This window comes from Dama dama, chromosome 9 (genome assembly GCF_033118175.1).
Source record: "Dama dama isolate Ldn47 chromosome 9, ASM3311817v1, whole genome shotgun sequence".
NCBI lineage: Eukaryota > Metazoa > Chordata > Mammalia > Artiodactyla > Cervidae > Dama > Dama dama.
Window position 1 is genome coordinate 24,640,313 of NC_083689.1, and position 19,893 is coordinate 24,660,205.

General features: G+C 60.3%; 2 protein-coding genes across 4 annotated transcripts; one reads left to right on the forward strand and one right to left on the reverse strand.

Moving 5' to 3' along the window:
• Positions 1–145: 145 nt before the first annotated feature.
• Positions 146–15,190, reverse strand: SPPL2B (signal peptide peptidase like 2B). Of its 3 annotated transcripts, none has more exons than XM_061150750.1 (15): positions 15,061–15,190; positions 10,360–10,479; positions 9,394–9,576; positions 8,916–9,005; positions 8,337–8,476; positions 7,695–7,837; positions 7,406–7,502; positions 6,884–7,000; positions 5,593–5,674; positions 4,706–4,780; positions 4,508–4,570; positions 4,328–4,427; positions 3,863–3,940; positions 2,518–2,678; positions 1,423–1,802 (listed from the first exon to the last, which is right to left on the reverse strand). In XM_061150750.1, the coding sequence occupies exons 1-15, from the start codon at positions 15,118–15,120 to the stop codon at positions 1,554–1,556; spliced, it is 1,758 nt and encodes a 585-aa protein (XP_061006733.1). In that variant the 5' UTR covers positions 15,121–15,190; the 3' UTR covers positions 1,423–1,553. The 3 variants fall into 3 exon arrangements, with proteins under 3 accessions (XP_061006732.1, XP_061006733.1, XP_061006734.1); XM_061150751.1 differs by having other exon boundaries at positions 1,707–1,802; positions 2,451–2,678; XM_061150749.1 differs by lacking the exon at positions 2,518–2,678 and having other exon boundaries at positions 146–1,802.
• Positions 15,104–19,713, forward strand: LSM7 (LSM7 homolog, U6 small nuclear RNA and mRNA degradation associated). Its single transcript, XM_061150753.1, has 4 exons — positions 15,104–15,283; positions 15,404–15,494; positions 18,060–18,131; positions 19,492–19,713. Exons 1-4 carry the CDS (start codon positions 15,119–15,121, stop codon positions 19,632–19,634), a joined length of 471 nt encoding a protein of 156 aa, XP_061006736.1. The 5' UTR covers positions 15,104–15,118; the 3' UTR covers positions 19,635–19,713.
• Positions 19,714–19,893: the final 180 nt, after the last annotated feature.

The following is a 19,893-nucleotide window of genomic DNA, read 5'->3' on the forward strand; positions in this document are numbered from 1 at the left end:
GGACGTGTCCCTCCACACAGGAATTACTGCAGGACCAAGGCCTCCTGGCCCACCACGGGCTTCCCCTCACAGCTTCCCTGCGCCCCCCAGCCCCGCCCATTTACTCCCAACCCACTGAACCACAGAAAAGTCAAACGCCCGGGCATAAATATCAAAAGCTGTGTTTAATTACAAGATTCAAACAGAAGCAAGGCAGAAACTGCAAACGGAAACTTCAGGAACTAATATCCCGCTTTGAATTCCTTGACATTTGTCAAACTTCAGAAACAGGAAAAAAAAAAAAAAGAGAGAAATGCCATCCGCGTTCAAACATTGACGACGTACAAAATGGCTTACAGGAAGGCGTGGTCCTCCCGGAAGGACGGGGTCCGCTCGGACCCTCCCTCCCCTCCCCCCCTGCCCGGTGGCTGCCTCCCCGTCCCGCCTCCGAGGCCAGGGGCTCCCGTGGGGTGGGGCGGGGCAGGTCCAGCTGCGCCACCCCAACCCAACCGCGGGGTCACCTGTTCTTCTTAGGAAACACAGAAACAGGTGGTAGACGTCTTCTGGGTTTGTTTGTTTTTTTTTTTTTTTTTTTCAGAAACAAACATGGTTTCTTCCTCGGAGGCGTGGCTGAGACGTGAGTCTGGCGCTGGTATCATTTGGAATGGATCATGGTTTGGAGACCGGCGGGACGGGAGGGACGCGGAGCCGGCGTGCGGTCGAAGGGTCTGGGCCTCGCCTCTCGTCGTGGACGTGAAGGAGTAGGCCGGGGCCCTGGCGGTCACAGCCCCGGATGCCTGTCCAGGCGGTGTCTCCCTGGCCAGCCCGACGTGGGGGCGGCGGCATCTCTGTCCTGAGGTTCAGAGAACCCTGTCTGTGAGGTAGAAGACGTAAGCCAGTTCCAGAGCCCCCCTCCCACATTCCGGAAGCTCTCCGCCCGCCCGCGGTAGCTGGAGGCCCAGGTGCGTGCACTGATGGGGTGCTGAACGTGCAGGTGACCGCGGCAAGGGTGGGGGCCGAGTTCCTCTAAGCGGAAAGGCAAAATAGGGCCACCGGCCTGGCGCCAGCCACCCCCCTGCTTCGGAGGAGCAGTCCGAGGGGCTCGCACCCCAAGAGGCGACACTACCAAGATCTCAAAAAGCCGTGGCCATTTATTAAAATATGGAGGAGCTGGAGCACAGGGGCTGTGAGCTCACAGCTGGGCCCCAACCCCACCGGACCAGCGACAGCCCCAGTCCAAACCCCGGGGGCCCTGCGGACCAGAGCCCCTCCCTCTCCCGCCCCCGACCCCAGGGAAGCAGCAGCGGGGTAAGCACCAAACTGGGCGTGTCTGAGGCCACCGGCGGGGGTGCCGCTCTGCCCTCCCCAGGACACCACCGCGCAGGAGGTGGATCGCGCGCGGGGGTGGCCTCTGCCGGCCGGGGGCTTCACGGCCACGCGAGCTCGGAGCAGGGCTGGGGGCCGGGGTGCGGCCGGCGGGCTGGAGGAGGACGTGCGCATCGGCCAGACCAGAGCACCAAGTTGGGGGCCGCGCGGGTCCAGTCCGGGGCGCGGCGCCGAGTCTGCACCCTCCCCTAGGCCGAGGGGCCGGGTGGGGCCGAGAGGCGTTCGGGTTCCTGGGGGGGCGCGTCTGCCTCGAGCTCCTTCTCGGGCGCAGACGGTTCTGGGGTCTGCTCCGCCGGCGGAGGGGTTGGGACCGCGTCTTCGCCAGGAGTTTCCCGGCCTGGGGCTGGGGCTGGGGCGGGGGCGGCATCGGGGTCGGCACGGGGCTGCTGCGGGCCGTCGGCGGGGGCGGGCGCCCAGGGCGACTGAGGTAGGTCCTTCTGCGAAAGAGAGGCCTCGGGTTGGCGTGGCAGCGGGGTTGACGGGAGGGCAGGAGAGCCCCCGAGGGTGGGCTCAGACCGGGAGAGGGGCTGCGCTGAGACCTGCACCACCACCACCACAGGGACCCCGCGAGGGCGGACCTGACTGCTCTGGCTTGTTCTCCCTCGGGAACCTTCCAGAACCCACCCACCCGCTCTGGGCCGAGCCAGGCCCTGGGGAGTGAGAGCTCTGAGGAGGGTGGGCACTGAGCCCCAGAGGCCTTCCGGAGAGCCTGGGGGAGGGTCCAATTGTAGGCGGACTGAAGGGGGAGGTGGAGGCCCGGGAGACACAGGCCCCGGGGATGGAGGGGGTTTCCCAAGGGCCAGCCATCCATCCCTGAGTTCCAGGACTACAACGGCCCGTCCTGCACAGGGCGCGGCCTCCGTCCCCACTCCTCTATGGTTTCAGACAAGAACAGGGCCCAGCTTGGGCCTCGCCCACCCCAAAGCAGCAAGAAGCTCAAGTGGAAACCCGCTTCCCAGCGACACCCGCACAGGTACCCCTCCCCGCATGCCTCCCCACCTCAGCAATGGCAGGAGGGGAGGAAACCCAGCACCCGGGACGAGGGCTGTGGGATTTAGGTGTGAGGCTAGGAGGGCTTACTCAACTTTAACTCTAGTTAGGGCTTATTAGGCTATTACTGCTCGCAGACAGTCATAGCAAACTGGTATTCACCGCTAAGCCGCCGCCCGTCCAGAACACGCCCAGCTCCCTGCGCCAGAGCGCCAGGGCGCAGCTGGTGACGAGCGTGCAGGGCACGAGGTAGAGGAGGGCGGGCTGGCCACGCTGCATGAGGGCCAGCGCCATAAACGTCACCAGGAGCCCGATGCCATAGGCTGCGGGGACAGAGACGGGCAGCGTGTCACCCCACGGTGACTGTGACGCAGCGGGAGTCGATCCTCCCCACCTTCCAGGACATGCCCCACCGCCCAGCTGGGGCAGGCAAGAGCCCACGCAGGGGTCAGCCCCAAGACTGGGCCGGGGGGGAGGGGGGGCGCCACCACGGGAGGGCCTGGAATCCTTGGGGGTGGCTGAGAAGGAGCTGCAGAGGTGTCCGGATATCTCTGTTTTATAAACTTCTAATCAGAAGAATAATCTGAACCAAAGTAACATACATACAGAATTAGGAAATCTTTCCTGAGTGATCACATGAAAGCCCTGAAGGGTGAGATGGCGTCTACACTTGGCGCTCCTCATTCAGAATAAACATGGTGTTATTTAGGGCTGTGTGAATGCAACCGTGCTCGGATAGCGCGAGGATGGGCATACAACACGGAAACGCAAGGAGGAGTTAGAAAGGGTCGCCTGAAGCCAGCAGAGGGTGTGGTACTGCACTGACCGCTGTACAACTGCACAAGTGCAGTTACTTCCAGGCCAAGAGCCTCATCTCCAGCACAGACCTCCACTCCAGGCCACTTGCCCTGCCCCTCACCTCCATGTTACTGAGCAATAGGATTGTGCTGGGAGAGTCCAGATGATCAACTGTGGACTCTCCACGTATCCTGAAGTGATCCATCCGAACAAACTAGGGATCTCAGTGAGAGGAACTACAGGACAATCTGACACACGGTTCAAAGGAAGGACCTTGTGGGTGCACGTGGACAGGCTGAGCCTGGGGACTGTGACCCTGGGGGCCGGCATGGAGGACAGGTCTCCACCTCAGGAAACCAGGGAAAGGGCGGACAGCAGTGGCTCCAAAGTACGCCAGCTGGGAAGGCTGGCCTGCGTCCGCCTGGCCCACTGGTGGCTGTGGCAGGGCCTGTGCCCTCTGCAACCCCACTCATCCTGAAGAGCTGACCCAGTGGGACAAGAGAAGTGGTCTGGACCATCTTAGAAGCCACCAGGCTCGACAGAAAATGAGGAAGCATCCTTTTGGTGTCAATGAATTTGCAAACGAAACAAACTGAAGACAAAAGGAAAAAGAGAAAGACAAAGAAAACCAAAAAGAAAAGAGAAACAGTAACCACAGTGTAAAGTGAGGAGGCTGTGATGTGGGTGGAAGACCGGGCGGTGGGCTTACCGATGGTACAGGCCACGAAGTAGACCCTGGAGGACTGCACCTGGATGTCGAAGCGGTGGCAATAGGCCACGAGCAGCCCTGCAGAGACAGGCCATGTGCAGAAGCTGTGGGCAGAGGCCTGGCCGTGCCCCAGCTGGGCAACAGGGTTTCCATGGAGGGATGGGGCACCACCATGGAGCAGGCCCGGTGCTACCCTGGACTCCTGGCAGGTGACTAAGACCTCAGGCCAGTGCCAACCCCAGCCTGGAAGCCACCTGGTGAGGCGCCACCTGGGAGGGGTGGGGCCTTGGGGACAGAGAAGCTGGAGAGGGGGGCAGGTCTGTGCAGCTGGGACCATGCTCCGTGGAGTCACCTCCCGCCACCCTGGCCCACCCAGCCAGGCTCCACCTCTGCCCCCTGACCCACCAGCCCCTCTGGCCCAGCACCGCCAGAGACCCCCAGGCCACCCAAGCCCAGCCCCAGTACCTGGGACCAGGATGTCCCCGAAGCCCAGGAGGGAGAAGGGGCGGTCACACAGGGCCAGTGGTGAGGCGTTCAGTCTGGGAACCTTCAGCACCATGGGCAGCTGCAGAGAGGGGCAGTGTCTCCAATACCCGCCAGCCCTGCTCCCTGCACACTCAGCACCTCGCTGCAGGATACCCCTACCTTCTCATGGGTGGCTGAGTCCGAAGGCCCGGTCGCCACCTCCACCATAATGCTGTTCCCGCTCTAAGAGAAGGGGGACGCTGCGTCAGGAGGGGCTAAATGCAGCAGCCGGACCAGGGGGCAGGGCATGGGCAGGCTGGGGTGGGCACATGGGGTGTGGGCAGGCAAGGGCAGGGCACGGGCTGCGACAGGGCCCACCTTGGTCAGGAAGGGCGTGATGAACACGAAGAAGACGTCGTAGATGAACAGCACCAGCAGCAGCAGTGTGCAGGCCTACGGACAGATGGACCAGGCGTCCGGAGGGCTGCCCTCCACCCAGGGACCTCCGCCAGCTCTGCCCCACCCCCACACAGGGTGCTGACACACAGACCCTCCAGGATGCGTCAGCAACCCAGCCCAAGGCTCAGACTTTCCCTGTGGGAAGGAACATCTTGCTACATCGACGAGAACGTCGGAGCATGGGCAGCCGAGGCTCAGGCAGAGCCAAGATCTGGGCTTCTCTCCTTTTTGGCAGCATTGTTCAGCTTGTGGGATTTCTAGTTCCCCAGCCAGGGATAGAACTCTGGCTGTAAACAGTGAGAGAACCAAGTCCTAAGCTCTGGACCAAAAGGGAATCCCCTCCGCTTCCAAGTTCCTGATGGAAAACTCAAGAGACACATGGCTGTGAGCAGCCAGCCCCGAGTTTGGGCAGGTGACACCCATCTTTGCATTTCCCCGTGTCTCTAGGTTCCCGCTGCTGGGGTCCCAGTGCCAGCCTGGTGCTCCAGGAAGAGCCCCATCCTCCTGCCTGTGGGTTTCATCTGGTTTTCCTCCTCTGTTCACCTCCCCAGCACAGCACCATCACCAGGGAGGATCCCCTCAGCCCAGTAGTCACTGGTGCAGCAGCCATGCCGGGAGGCAGCCCTGTGCTAATCCTCAAGCCCGAGGTGGCCAGAGGGACAGAAAAGCAAAAACCATACCACCTACAAGGGGCCATGCTCAGAGCAGAAGGCCCTGGGCGAGGCCACATGGCAGGAGGGCAGTAGGCAGACACCAGGAGGCTCCACCCCTCATCCAGAGCTCCCTGAACCCTAGGGGACCCTCACCTTGAACGTGGGGAGGCGGATGGTCTTCAAGGTGTAGAGGCAGAAGGCGATGCCCAACGCGTCCTGGAGGATCCAAGCCCACCTGGAAGGCGGCACAGCCTCATCCTTGAGCAGGGTCTCCTGAGAGCCTCCACAGGTCAGGCCCCACCCTCCCAGGCCGCCAGGTCCAAGCCACCCAGTGCCCAGCCTCCCACCAAGTGCCAGGGCCCCGTCCCTCTGCAGCAGTGGCCTTCACACCTGGGGCACAGGACGGGGCAGGGGGTGAGGGGGAGGGGGGCCATGCAACTACAGATTCAAACTTCTTTTCAAAAATATCTTTTAAATGATTTAGAAAAACAAAATTCGTACACACACCCCATCTTCATCCAGCCAGGTGCCACACACTCTTGGGAAATAGAGGCTTGGGGTTCTGAGGACAGTCTGGAGCCCTAGGAGGCAGGGCCACTTCCAAATTTGCAAGTTAATGCTGTGATGAAGCTCCAGTACTGGGGCTCCCCTGCTGGAAATTGGCTCCCACCACCTGCTCCATCCTCCCTGCCCCTAATCCTCAGAGTTTCATCTGAGCACAGGGTGAGAGTCTCTGGGCCAGGGCACTGGTGGGAACAGTGAAGGCTCACAGGCTGCATCGGTGCCCAGACATGGTAGAAACCAGGGCCTGTTCTAATTTCAAGTGGGGGAGTGGGCCTTCTGGCTGGGACTTAATCTTGAGAGCTCATATTCTTTTTGTGTACAGAGAACTCCAAATATTTTCACGTTTTCCTTCTGCCAGTTAAATCTGTTGTGGCTCCAAACAGCAGCACAGCCAAGAGTGTTTAACGGAGAAGCTCAGAGAAAGTGCCAGATGGTGTTGGTGACAGCAGGGGCGGGGACATGGGGACTGGCAGTGGCTGCCTCTGGGGGGAGGCTGCCCAGGGGACACGGGTGTTTGCAGGCACAGAGCAGTGGGCCTGGTGGCGCCAGGCCACATCTAGGCTGCCGCTGAGCCCATGGCTCCACACCCGGTCAGCAATGCCAGTGGCATCTTCCGCCCAGATTGCAATTGCAGACCCCAGGGCACCAGACAGGCCAGGAGGCAGCTAGGGCTGGGCAGCCATCCGTTGAGCCTGGTCGGCACCTGGAGAGCATGCAGTCACTGCGTCCAGAGCACTGACAGCAGGCCTTTTCATAACTGGGAGCTGGCCTGGATCCAAGTGCCCGGGTCAGACAGCTCGGGGAGGCGAGGGAGGTCAGAGCACCTGAGGACAGCACCCTGCTGCCCCCCTCCCCCCTGGGGTGGCGGCACTGCACTCACTGGTCCTCATTCCGGAAGATGCCCCACACCACGCTGACGGCCGCACACAGCAGCGCCAGGAGCAGTGTGCAGACCTGAGGGCGCTTGTGGAAATAGGGCAGGCTGTTGTCGGGGACCCTGCAGGCAGGCAGGGGCATCAGGGCTCTGACCCTCACAGCGCTGTCTGCCCAGCACCGCAGGCTCGGCTCAACTCCCACCCCAAAGCCTCCCATCCATCCCCCTGGTGCCCTACCTGGTGTCCCCCACCCCTACCCAGATCCCAGGGGGCCTGACCCTGAATGGGATGTGGGGGGAGGAAGGCCGACTCAGAGCCATCCCCACTTCCCCATGAGCCCCCAGCCAGCACTGAGGGGGCACCTGCTATATGCCTGCACTGTGCCAGACTGAGGGCTCTGGAGAGGGTCCTCAGCCTTGCGGAAGCTGTGGCACCTCAGAGGTGGGGACAGGGGAGGGGAGAGGCTGAGAGGTGGCAGAGTGGGACCCCTGGGAGTAGAGCCGGTGTGGGCCACCCCGGGGGCTCACCTGCACTTGCAGAATGGCAGCCTCTGCACGAGTGGTGACAAGCAGCTGTAGAGGCCGGTGGAGGAGGCCAGGCAGAAGATGCCAATGATGACATAGACTGGGGGGGAGTTGCAGGGCGGGGGGCAGTGAGGGGCTGAGGGAGGGCTCTGCACCTCACTCCCCTGGCAGGTGGGCGCGCACCAAGGAAAGGGAGGGGCGCCCCCCCCCCCCCCAGGCACTCCTTGAAGGCAGGGACCACAGCCTCCACCCCCCACACACACCGCCCTGAGGGCTGAGGCAGGGGACCCACCAAGCTGGTCATAAAAGAAGTAGAGCAGCACCAGCATGGAGCAGCACATGACCACGAAGACGCAGATCATGACAGGCGTCACGTCCACAGCCTCGTCCTCCTGCTTCTCGGGCCCATCATCCCGCTTGTGCTTCATGTATCTCCTGGCAAGACGGGCCGGTCAAGGGGCGCCCTGCGGCCGGTACTGCTCCTGGGGCTGCAGGGATGGGGAGGGGCAGGCCGAGGGACAGCGCACCTGGCCCCCATCCAGGCCCACCGTGTGTATGAGGGTCCCCCTGATGAAGGACCCTGCCCCCAGGACCTCACGGGAGGGCACCGGGAGCTCTGGTCTTCACAGGGAGGGCTACCGGAGGGTGGGGCTCTGGCACCTGGGCCAGGCTGTGGTAGCGTTCTGGGAGGAAGGCTGTGGGTCCCATGGGGCCGCCCTGGCCATGCCCCAACTGTCCTACAGGCTGCCCCGGGCTGCTGGGGCACACTTTCCTGGGGACGCCCCTGCCTGGATGGGCCAGAACCCGGGGGCCTCTCAGCAGGTCTCCTGGGTGTCATGCTGCCTTTCTCTCTCTCTAGAGACCCCTCTCGCGGTTCCCTGCCCAGTGTCCAGGCTGCCTGGCTGGCACCCACCCACGCACATGGGGCACTTACTTCCTGACATCCCGGCTCCCGGCCCAATAGCCCCCGAGCGCGACGGTACCCACGGCCATGAGGAAGATGATGACCATGTTGTAGTCCAGCATGGGCTCCTTGGGGGCATGTAGCGCCGCCCGCACTGCCTGGCCAAAAGTCTGCCTCGGAGAGCACAACGGAGCTAAGGCTGGAGAGACCCCACCTTGCCCCACCCCACGCCCTCTCCCAACACATCTGACCCCAGAGAAGTGGGCCCTGCTGGGACGAGCTAACCAGGGGGATGTGAAGCAGCCGCGAGGCTGACAGTGGGTCCCTCGGTGGGGAGACGGGGAGCCTAGAGTGGGACCCCGACTGTTCCCACCTCACTCGTGCTGATGCTCACCTGCTCTGGACCCGACTCCCCACATCAAAGACGACCAAGCCTTTGGTCAGCCCAGGCCAGGACAGGCCAGGAGGGCATGAGGGGGGCTGGCACTTAGGGTCTCTGGCACGTGGGCAAGGTCGGGGTCTCCTCTCCTGAGGTTCACAGCACTGTGGGCCCATCTCTCCAGGCCCTGGCCCAGCTGCAGATGGTGGGGGGCAGGTGGGGAGCCCTACCTGGAAAATGTCCAGCATGTCTCGGTAGCTGAGCAGGGCCACGGGAATGCCAATCTCCTCATACTGTGTCTTGTTGCCTCCCGGGGGCACCTGTGGGGACGGGGGCAAGAGAGGATGACTGCCCCTGGGTGGGGCACTGCGAGCCACCAACACCCAACCAGCCCTCAGGAGGGTCCTGCATGTGTTGGGGTCCTCAGGGCCAGGAGGGCAAGCCTGTGGGTTCAGCCCCTCCCTCCCAGGGCTGGGTTGGGGGCACCAGTCAGTCTCAGGGAGGAAGAGGCTGATCCACACCATCCACCCCCTCAGAGATCCTCCCCAGGCCTGGTCATACCCCAAGCACAGCTCTGGGACATGACCCCCTCCAGACCACAGTCAGAAAACCAAGCTCCCTGTCTCCTCCGCCCAGACCCCTGCCTCACACCCTAACCCGGTCCCGCCCCCAGGGCCCCAAGCTGCCCAGGAGGCCTGGGGGCCGCACCAGCGCCTCCTTGCTGACAATGAGCAGCCCGCGGGCCCCGCTGCCCTGGGCGAGCCGCACTTTCTCGTAGAAGGTGCAGTTCCCCCGTGCCACCAGCGGAATCTGGTTGCTGAAGCCTTTGGGGGGGAGGTCAGCAGGAGAGCAGAGCACGGAGCTGGTCCAGTTCCGCACCTGCAGGAGAGACTGAGGGAGGAAGGCCTTCAGAGAGGCAGAGGGGATGGTGTCCCGGGCAGCCAGGTGGCAGGGACCCCACGGGGCATCCGGGCCACCAGTGACACACACCCCCACACTGCCTCACTGCAAGGTCGGGGGGCCAGCCCACACCACGCTCTGCACACAACACACACATGCGCACACGCACACACAACCCACACCCACACCACACACAGACACACATGCATGCATGTTTGCACACAGCATACAACACAACACACAGGTCCCAATCACCAGGCAGACGGGGGCGTCTGGAGCCCATCACAGACACCACACGGGCAGGCAGGAGCTCTGGCCTTGGTGATGACAATCGATCCACCTGCTAAACCAGGCACTGGGCATCCGTGTTCTCTGGGAGGAGTCAGGCCGGACCAGGGAGCAGCATGTCTGAGCCGCCCCAACGACAGGGATGGGCAGACCTCCGTGTCACTTGTCTCAGGATTTCTGGCCAGCCACCCCAGCCCAGCATGGTGGCAGGGATGGGATGCCCCAGACAGGGGACATCCTGCAGCAGTGCCCCAATCTTTTACTTACAACCGAGGAAACCGGGGCCCAGAGAGGCTGGGAGCTCCTCTGGGGTCACGTCCCTCCTCAGACTCGCAGCAGAGCCCTTCCTCCATCCTCAGGGGCCCTCCCCAGGATCCATCCTGCAGAGTCCCCCCAGGGACCCAGGGCAGGAGTGGAGGGAGAGGTGCCTTGGTTGGTGAGCCCCACGGGGAGGGGTCCCAGCACAAGGCTGCCTGCTGGACTCACCGCTTTGCTGAGGTCATGCGGCAGGTGGGCCCACTGTGGGTTGTAGAGGATGCAGTAGTCTCTGCCTTTGGGGCCACCGGTCTCAGATACCACGTGCACCATGCCATACTCACAGGCCACCTGAACAGGGGGTGGAGTCAGAGTAGGCAGGGGCAGGCCCAAGGCCCCGCCCAGCTCTGGATGTCCCGCCCTCTGACAGCGCAGCTGGGGCCCTCAGCGCAGGTGGACACAAAGGAGGGCAGGGCCAAGCCTCCTCAGGGAGATCTGCGCGCTGACTGTGGCTGTGCCAGGGCCTCTCCATGTGGCTCCAATGGCTGAAAGGGAGGAGTAGAGCCACACCACACATACACAGGGCCTGGGCTCACCCCGGCCCCTTGGCTTCTTGGAGCCAGAGGGACCCAATGGGACCCTAGCTCTGCACACACCAGTTACCAGGTCCATCCCTCTGTACCACCCAGAGGTGAGACACAGACTGTACCCCTCAGTATCCCCCTAGAATCTTCCCCAGAGACGACAGGCAGGAGCCCCTTTGTGCTGGTGACAGACCCACACCCACCCCAGAACGTGTTGTAGCTGCAGGGGGCGCTCTGACTCAGCAAGGGGTCCCCAGGGGCCATGGCCCCGACAGCGTGCCTGGGACACATACTGGCTCTCAGAAGACCAGGTCCTCTGTGAACAGAGGCCAGGGTCAGTTGGCGGTAGCACAGAGCGGGGCTGGGGTCCCCGCCACCCCAGCCCAGCTGGCCCCGCGTCTTGGTGTGTCACCTGGGTCGGCTGGGTGTGTTTGACAAAGCTGTGTTTACAGGGCATGGAGCGCCAGAGAAGCCAGGCATGCAGGCGCTGCCACCAGCACTTGAGGGAGGGAAGGTCAGTCAGTGTCGTCCTGCACGTGCCCCTGGCCCAGCCAACCCCTTTCCCTCTACCTGAGGCAGGACTAGGAGCCCCAGCTTCCAGGTTCTCCCCACCACCGTGCCCCACTTAGAGCCCCTGCCACGCCCCCACCTTGGGCCATTGAAGGGAGGCTGTGGTCCCTCAACCCCCAGGCTGAATCCGGCCCACCTTCTGTATTTGTCAATAAAGTTTTACTGGAACATGGCTGCCTGGTTCCTGAATGCAGAGCCTATGCTGCTTTCTGCAGAGCCAGGGAGTTACAGCAGAGGCCATGTGGCCCAAAAAGCTCTTAGAAAACGTCTGCTGACCCCTGGTCTATGAGCCCTGAGTCACTTGTATAACACGGGAATGGCTAGAAGCATTTCTTTTTAATTTAAAAAGGTCACTTAGAAGCACAAGAGCACACGTCCCAGACCCCACCACCACCACCACCACTGTGTGCCCAGCTGGCATTCCCTTCAGATATCAGCCTGGGCCTGCGGCAAAGCCCAGAGAGCACAGTCTTGCTGTGGATACGGTCTCCTCCCAGCGGAGGTACAGGACTGGGAGCAGGTCTTCCAAAGGGCCCAGAGCTCTCAGTGCCCCTCCGTCCCCCCATTCCAGAACTGCCCACTCCAGTTTGGAGAATGAGAAAAGCCATTAAGGACAGGCCACCTCCCAATGCATCACAGCCACACAGCAGGTTCAGGAACTTCAAGAGAAGTTATGCTTCAAGATGACACTGACAGCATCCACGCCAGGGTGCTTAGAGAGAAGCTAAGGGGTCCAGATGGGGAGCAGTCTACGTAACACTTGGTGAGTTCTAGGAGAGGGTGGGGTAATCAGGACCTGAGAAACTTAAAAAAGATGTTTAGGTGGAGGAATGTCGGGGAGGGAAGCAGGACAGGAGGGGGGCAGTGGAGGGGTGAAGGGGCAGATGCAGGGTGGGTGAGCAGGGGAGGCGAAGGGTGGGGACAGGTGGGGGGATGGTGGAGGGGTACACGGGCAGGTGAGGGGCAGAGAAGGCAGCCACACATTCAGATCTGCTAAGTAACAGGCCCCATGTTGGCCACTATATACACAACTTGTACCAATGGCGTGGGGGTGCCCAATCCCTTGTCCAGAGTCACAGAATGATCGGGAGTGAGCTCACGGTGGTGAGCAGGCATTCTCTGGCCCCATGGAGAGCTGGCCATACCCTTGGGTGCCATGAAGAACCATGCCCAGGGGTCTGTCCTAGGAAGAGCAGGCCCAGGTGCCCTCCTCACTCACTCCCACACACTCCTTGGTTGCCCACACTCAGGGTGAAGTTCAAAACCCTCAGCCAGCTGGGAATAAAGTGCAAACACCGCAACACCCTGCTCGGAGCAGCCCAGTCCACTCCCCTGGACCCCAGCCCATGGAGGCCACACACCCCGCCTGCCCTTTACCCCATGCTGGAGCCGCTCCCACTGCTGCTGCCTCCACAGCCCCGCCCACCAGAGCACCTGACAGGCCTCCACCTCCCTCAGGTGTAACCACTGGAGCGTCCTACAGGCCATTACAGTGGACCCTCACCATCTTCAGATAAATCATCAGCTCTCAGGAGGTGATGGAAAAGGAAATGGCAACCCACTCCAGTACTCTGGCCTGGAAAATCCCATGGACGGAGAAGCCTGGTAGGCTGCAGTCCATGGGGTTGCTAAAGAGTCGGACACAACTGAGCGACTTCACTTTCACTTTTCACTTTCATGCACTGGAGAAGGAAATAGCAACCCACTCCAGTGTTCTTGCCTGGAGAATCCCAGGGACCGGGGAGCCTGGTGACCTGCTGTCTATGGGGTCGCACAGAGTCGGACACGACTGTATCGACGTAGCAGCAGGAGGCGAGGGGGAGAATGAGACTGACGTACACATTATCATGTATAAAATAGATAACTACCAAGGGCCACTGCACGGGCTTCCCACGTGGCTCAGTGGTGAAGAACCCACCTGCCAATACAGAAGACTCAAGTTCGAACCCTGGGTTGAGAAGATTACCTGGAGAAGGAAATAGCAACCCACTCCAGTATTCTTGCCTGGGAAATCCCATGAACAGGGAACCTGGTGGGCTGCAGTCCACGGGGTCATTAAAGAGCTGGACACGACTTAATGACTAAACAGCAACAAGGACCTACTGTATAGCACAGGGAACTCTACTCAATACTGTGTAATGGCCTATATGAGAAAATAATCTAAAAAAGGGTAGATATATATATAACCGATTCACTGTGCTATACACCTGAAACTAACACAATATTGCAAATCAACCACACTCCAATAAAAATTAAATAAGTACCTGCTATTAAAAAAATAAAAATCACCATATCTCACACCTCCAGCCCTGCCCTCGTCACCTGCAACTTTCTCCCTGGAATACCTTCTTGACCCAGCAAATTCCTACTCATCCCTCAGAATGCCCCTCCAGGGTTTCCTTGCTTCTTGCTTCAGAAAGGCATTCCCAGGCCAACTGTGCCCTTCCTTCTGTGGTGTTCTTGTGACCCTTCGCCCACCTATCACTTTGCCATACTTTTTTTTTCCTAAATATTTAGAGAGCTCAAAGTCCCTGCTTCCAATGGGTCAGACTGCTGAGGAAGACAAGCGAACAGGGCTGGGGGAAGTACTGGGGGCTGGCAAAACAGCTGGGGTGGGGGTGAGCCAGAAAGCTGCTGGGAATGTGGCACCCCTAAGCTGAAACCAGAAACACAATGTTGTGGGGAGTTAGGTTTCAGGGAAACAGAGACAGGCAAGCAGAGTGCCTTTAAAACGTTAGAGCTGGAAGCAAAGGGTAGTTTCCTGTCAGCCGGATCACAGAGTCCTCCTGAATGTGCCAGTGGCTTCCTGGCACCAGAAAGCTCTCATTTGGACACAAGATCTGACACACTTTGAAAGAGATCCCTTCTGCAGGGCTGAAAATGAACTGGGAATCTGGGGGACAAAAGCGGCCTTGGAGAGAAGCCAGCAGGCTGAAGCAGAGGTCGAGGGGCTGGCACAGAAAGGTTAATGGCCCGGTTTGTAAGGCTGTTGGGGGGGTGGCACCATTTCCGGAGTTGTGGAATTGGGGAGAGAGGGAGGATTTGGAAAATAAAAAATGCACTCATGAAAATGTACATCAACCATCTCCAGGTCTGTCCCCCAGTGGTGACCCTTGAAATTAAGTGACAAACAAGTAGCATGCCCCGCGTTCGTGATCCCCTACATCATCTCGCTGACACCGCACTGTACACTTATCCTCCTTTTGCAGACGACCAACTCAAAGCGGGGACCTCCCCTGCCAAGGTCAAGGGAGAAAAAGATGCGGCGGCGATTCGACCCCACTCCAGGATTGGGCTCCTGGCTGCTTCTAGACGCCGCCAGACACTGGGTGCCACGCTGGACAGTTGACTACAATCACGGGGAATGGCGGTAGTATCGCTTTCAAGGGGATACCTGGGTCAGAGAGGGGTAGCCCCTCGGCTAAGGCCACGGAGTCAGAGATGGGCGTCCCAGAGGCGGCTGGAGACCCCGAGACAAGACCAGCAGGGGCCGGATCGGGAGCGGGGTAGTGGGACCTCAAACTTTAGATCCGGGCGGAACCCAGTCAGCGGAATCCACGGTTGGGAACGGCGTCCAGACAGGGAAGGGAGAAGGGCCGGGGGACAGACCCGCAAGGTCACGGACGGGCCCCAGGCCCGCGGGTTGCCGGCACCGGGGGCGCGGATCCCCTAAGCTGGCCCCAGGCCGGGCAGGGCGGGGTTCTGCGCGGGGCCGGGGAGGGGTGAGGAGCCGGGGCACCGCGGCCGGCGAGGCCAGCGGGGTCGGCGCCGCCCTCACCTGGGCCGCGAGGAGAAGGAAGGCCGCTGCGAGCCGCGCCAGCGCCGCCGCCGCCGCCATGTCGCCCGGTCCCCGCCACAGGCGTCGGCAGATGTTTCCCAGCAACGCCCCAGCGCAGAGCGCCGCGCAGGCGCCCTGCGTCTTTCGCGCATGCGCGCGGGGTAGGGTACAAAGGGCGCAGTGGCGGCGCCTGCGTATAGCGACGCGGCGCGACAAGATGGCGGTGAGCGTGAAGCGCGGATGGTGGGGTTGGCGGGGTTCGCAGGGTTGGTGGGGCTGGCGGGGTTGACTGGCCAGAGTCCTGCCATGCTCCCCGCCTCACAGCGTTCTGCATCCCCTGCAGGACAAAGAGAAGAAAAAGAAAGAAAGCATCTTGGACCTGTCCAAGTACATCGACAAGACCATCCGAGTGAAGTTCCAGGGAGGCAGAGAAGGTGAGGCCCCGCTTCCCTCCCCCTCCACGAGGAGTAACGAGGTCCACGAGGAGTAACGGGAGGCGGTACTGGTTAACGGATGCCTGGGCCGCGCTTTAGGCGCTTGGCTCGGACAACTCGTCCGGCCTGCTGCCGGCGCCGGCGGGTAGGAACGGTTCCACCCCGTTTGCAGGTGGGGAAACTGATGCTTGCAAAGGGGCCCAAACCTCACCCGAAGCCACAGGGGCTGGGATTCAGGTCTCTGCCTCCTTTGGGTCTTGTCTCACCCAGGCGTCTGCCCCAGCCCCTCACGGGCCCCGTCAGCACCAGGGTTTCTTAGTTTCGGCACTGCTGACATTAAGGACGCATTGTTCTCTGTAGGGGGCCATCGTGGGCGCTGTAGGGTGTGGAGCAGCATCTCTGGTCCCACCCACTCGATTCCAGGAGCCCTCTAGTCCTGATGACCACAGGCATCCCAGACATGGCCCAGTGTCCCCTGGCAGGGGCAGAATTGCCCCAGTCGAAAACCCGGGCCCTATACTCAATTTCCACGAAGCCACCTGAGGCACCTGTTAAAAGCAAACCTCATCTCCTTGTTCACCGCAGTTCCAGGGTAAAGAATGAGCCTTTTGCTTTTGAGTGAGGCAAACAGCTCTCAGCTGCTCTGGGTAGCTCTGCTTGACTCTGCATCCCAAGTCAGGGTCCTTTGGTATAAGCTCCTGGTAGCAGCTGTCAGGGCTTGGCAGGTTTGTTCAGTTACTGCGAGGCTCTAACTCTGCATCTCTCTCTGAGATCTGGTGAGGAGACTGGCTGGAAAGATGATGCAAGGTTATGTGGAGAGTGCAGTCCAGGGCAGAGCCCCAGCTCACTGGCTGTGGGACTTTGGGCAAGTTGCTACCATCTCTGAGTCTGTCTCACTTGTCAGAGGCTGTTAACTCCACCTACCTCAGCAGTGGTGGTGAAATTAAAGGGTAACATTGTTAGCCAAGTTCCTGACAGTTAGTGAGCACCCAGTGTTTCACTTATTCAGCTACCTCTGATCTTCACTTTCTTTGTTCCTAAGATGGTGATCCAGACCCCTTCTCTGAGATGTGGACAACTGGGTAGCATCAGAGTGGCTAAAAACACAGTGTCTGCCCGTCTAGGTACCTGGCCCAGTGAGGCTCTGAATCTGAACAAACACTGGCACCATGCCGGCTCTGGGAGAGGAGATGGGGCTCCTGCTTCTCAAGGCGCTTGTGTTTTTTTTTTTTTTTTTTTTTTTTTTAATTAATTTTAGCTGCATCAGGTCTCAGACTCCAGGCCAGGTCTCTAATTGTGCCATATGGGTTTAGTTGCTTCATGGGATGTAAGATCTTAGTTCCCTGACCAAGGATAGAACCCACATTTGCTGGACTGCAGAATGAATTGTTAACCACTTGGACCACCAGGGAAGTCTCTTCTGTTCATTTTCTGTGCTTCAACAACCCATTTTTATCTCTCAGCACCTGTGGTTCCAGACTCTGGGTGCCTCAGGCTCAGGTCTCCGACGAGGTTGCAGTAAGGGAGTGTCTCTGGGAGCCTGTCATCTCAGGCCCGGGGTCCCCATTTTCTGGCAAGTGTTGGCCAGGGACCCTCTGGGCTCCTAGAGGCTGCCCACTGCCCCTGCCACAGACACTGTCCACAGCATGGCAGTTGACTCCTTCAAGGCCAGCAGGAAAATCTCATTTTTTCAACTTCTCTTTTCAGAAAGGGCCCATCCTTTTAATGGCTCACCTGTCAGGTCAGGCCCACCCAGCATAGCCTCCCTTTAGATTCACTAAGAGTGGACTGACTCATGGACTTTGATCACACCCACAAAGCCCTCTGTTACAGCCTAACCACAGACTGATGTCTGATCGAGGGTCCCATCCCACACCACAGGGGGGGTGAGTGGAATGTTGGATTCATCTGAGAATCCCACCCATCTGCTGCAGCACCTCCCCCAGTAAGAAGGGAGGACCCACAGGTGTGGGCTCACTTGCCCGCCCAGGGCCAAGTGCCCAGATATATTATTGATTTGTCACTCTCCATCACCCCACTTGGTGCGTGCCATCTCAGGGTTGAGGAGGGCTGTAAATAGGAGAGGAAGCAGAGTCAGGGCCTCGCGCTCAGGCAGGGCTGGCAGACTTGTTCTGCAGAAGACCAAACAGGGAACATTTTCAGCTGTGCTGGCCAGACGGTCTCTGTTGCAATTCCTCAACTCCACCATTGCAGCAGCTGAGCCGCCACAGTGACATTTAACAAACAAGCGTGGCCGGGTGCCAGTTAAACTGTTTACAAAACAGGTGCAGGCGAATTTGCCGACAGTTGCTGTGGTGATGGTATGGGGTCAGCTGTCACTGCTCGCCTCCCGGGAGCCCTTCCCTTGCTCCCCCTTTGGTCCTCCTTCTGTCCTGTCCCTGGAGAGGCTGCTGCCACACCTGCGTCTGGCTGAGGGTGGCCCCTCACCAGTGAGAACACCCCAATTTCATGTGCTGACACCCGCGTGCGGCTCGCACTTCCCCCAGAATGACCACTGATCTTATGCTTGTCCATCTCTCTTCTCTGCTTGGTGATTCCGACAAGCCAGTGGAATCCTGAAAGGGTTTGACCCGCTGCTCAACCTCGTGCTGGACGGCACCATCGAGTACATGCGAGGTGAGTGCAGCTGATGGGGCTCGGAAACGTCCTTGCCAGGCCTTCCTTACTGTTCCTAAGCCGCCACCCACATGCTGATCCACCGTGAACGTGGTGCCTGGTGGGTCAGACGGCTGACAGGTGTGTTTGCTCTCCCACTGTCCCAGTGGGGCTCTGTAGACTGTCATCTTGGGACTTCGGCGGTGGAGTGTTTTCTGGATTCACTCATCATGGACCCTGAGCACTTGCTGGAGTTGAAGTGTGCCTGGTGGGGCTAGAAAGGTGCTGCACCCGCCGCGATAAAGCTGGCTCGCAGGGTGCTCGTCCTACCCCCTCTCTCCTGCTGTCCCTGTCTGTCAACTCCCTGCTGCTGGCAAAGGGTCCCCTCCCCTTCCTTTCCCGTTCCCGTCTCCACAAGTCCCCAGGCCCTCCAGCTCAGCCTGAGTGTGGCACAGCGGAGCCCCCAGGTTCAGGAGAGAAGGGGGTCTCGCTCCTCCGGGGACTGTCGATGTTGAAGTACATGTACTCTGGTGCAGAGTAAAGGCGGCCACACACGTGTCAGAGGCCACCGGGCAGAGGCCCTCTTTGTGGGAGGAGCAGCCCTGTGGGGCCTCTTGCCCGCTCTTGTTTTCTTTCTCCCCTTGGGGTTTACCCAGAGTCCTGCTGCTGGGGTTCTGGCCCAGCCTCCTCGGGCAGATGACATTCTGGAAAAGGACAGCCTAACCCTATGGGGCTACTGGGAGAACCACATGAGCTGGTGTGTGCCGTGCACTTACATGGGGTCCCAGCTTGCTGGTCCAGCGAGTTTTTGCCCTCTCCTCACCCCAGAACAGCCCCAGGCCCAGAGCCAGCCAGACCCATCCCTGCAGCTCCAGGAGGGAATGGGCAGGCTTGGACTGCTGTTGTCCTTAGGGTCTGGGAATGGGGAGTGGCACCCCAACTCAGCCTTTCCCATCGTGCAGTGATTTCTGAGAGTAAACTCTTCTTCATGTGCTGTCACTCCCCGCCGCCGCCCCCCCCCCCCCCCCAAGCTGGGAACAGCCCGTTGGTGCGGGGGTGAATGGTGGCCCTCCAGGAACTCCCAGATCCTGCAGATGGGTTTTTCTTCTCCCCACCGCCCCTCTGAGCACTCAGTCCATCTCCCCAGGGCTGTGTTCTCATTGCGGAAGGAGGGCAGGCTGCACAGGGCTGTCTCCAGAGCTCTTCCTGAGCCTCTCTGTTCTTCTCCAGAGAAGCTGCCAGTGGACTGGGGGAAGCGGAGGTAGGGGATGAGAGCTTGGCCTGCCTTCCCTCCCCCCAGCGCCCACACCCCACTTCCCACCCAGGCACATCTCCGGGCACCTTCCCACACTGCATCACTGCCGCCCCTCTTCTCCCACAGACCCTGACGACCAGTACAAGCTCACAGAGGACACGCGGCAGCTGGGCCTGGTGGTGTGCAGGGGCACTTCGGTGGTGCTCATCTGCCCGCAGGACGGCATGGAGGCCATCCCCAACCCCTTCATCCAGCAGCAGGATGCCTAGCAGCCAGGCCACCCATCTGAATGGAACTCTTTTTGTATAACTTACATTTTTGTTTTCTTAATAAAATTGCAAACCTCAAGTGTCCAGGAGCCCTGGAATCTTCCTTTCAGCTTTGGTGTTCTGGCAAAACCCGGACCTGGGGATCTGGTTCATCTGGCAGAGCTTGAGCACTGGCCGGGGACTTGGCAGTGACTGAGCCTGCATAGTGCAGGCGAGAACCCCTGGGGATCACCACCTATGTGGACACCCCAGCCAGCCT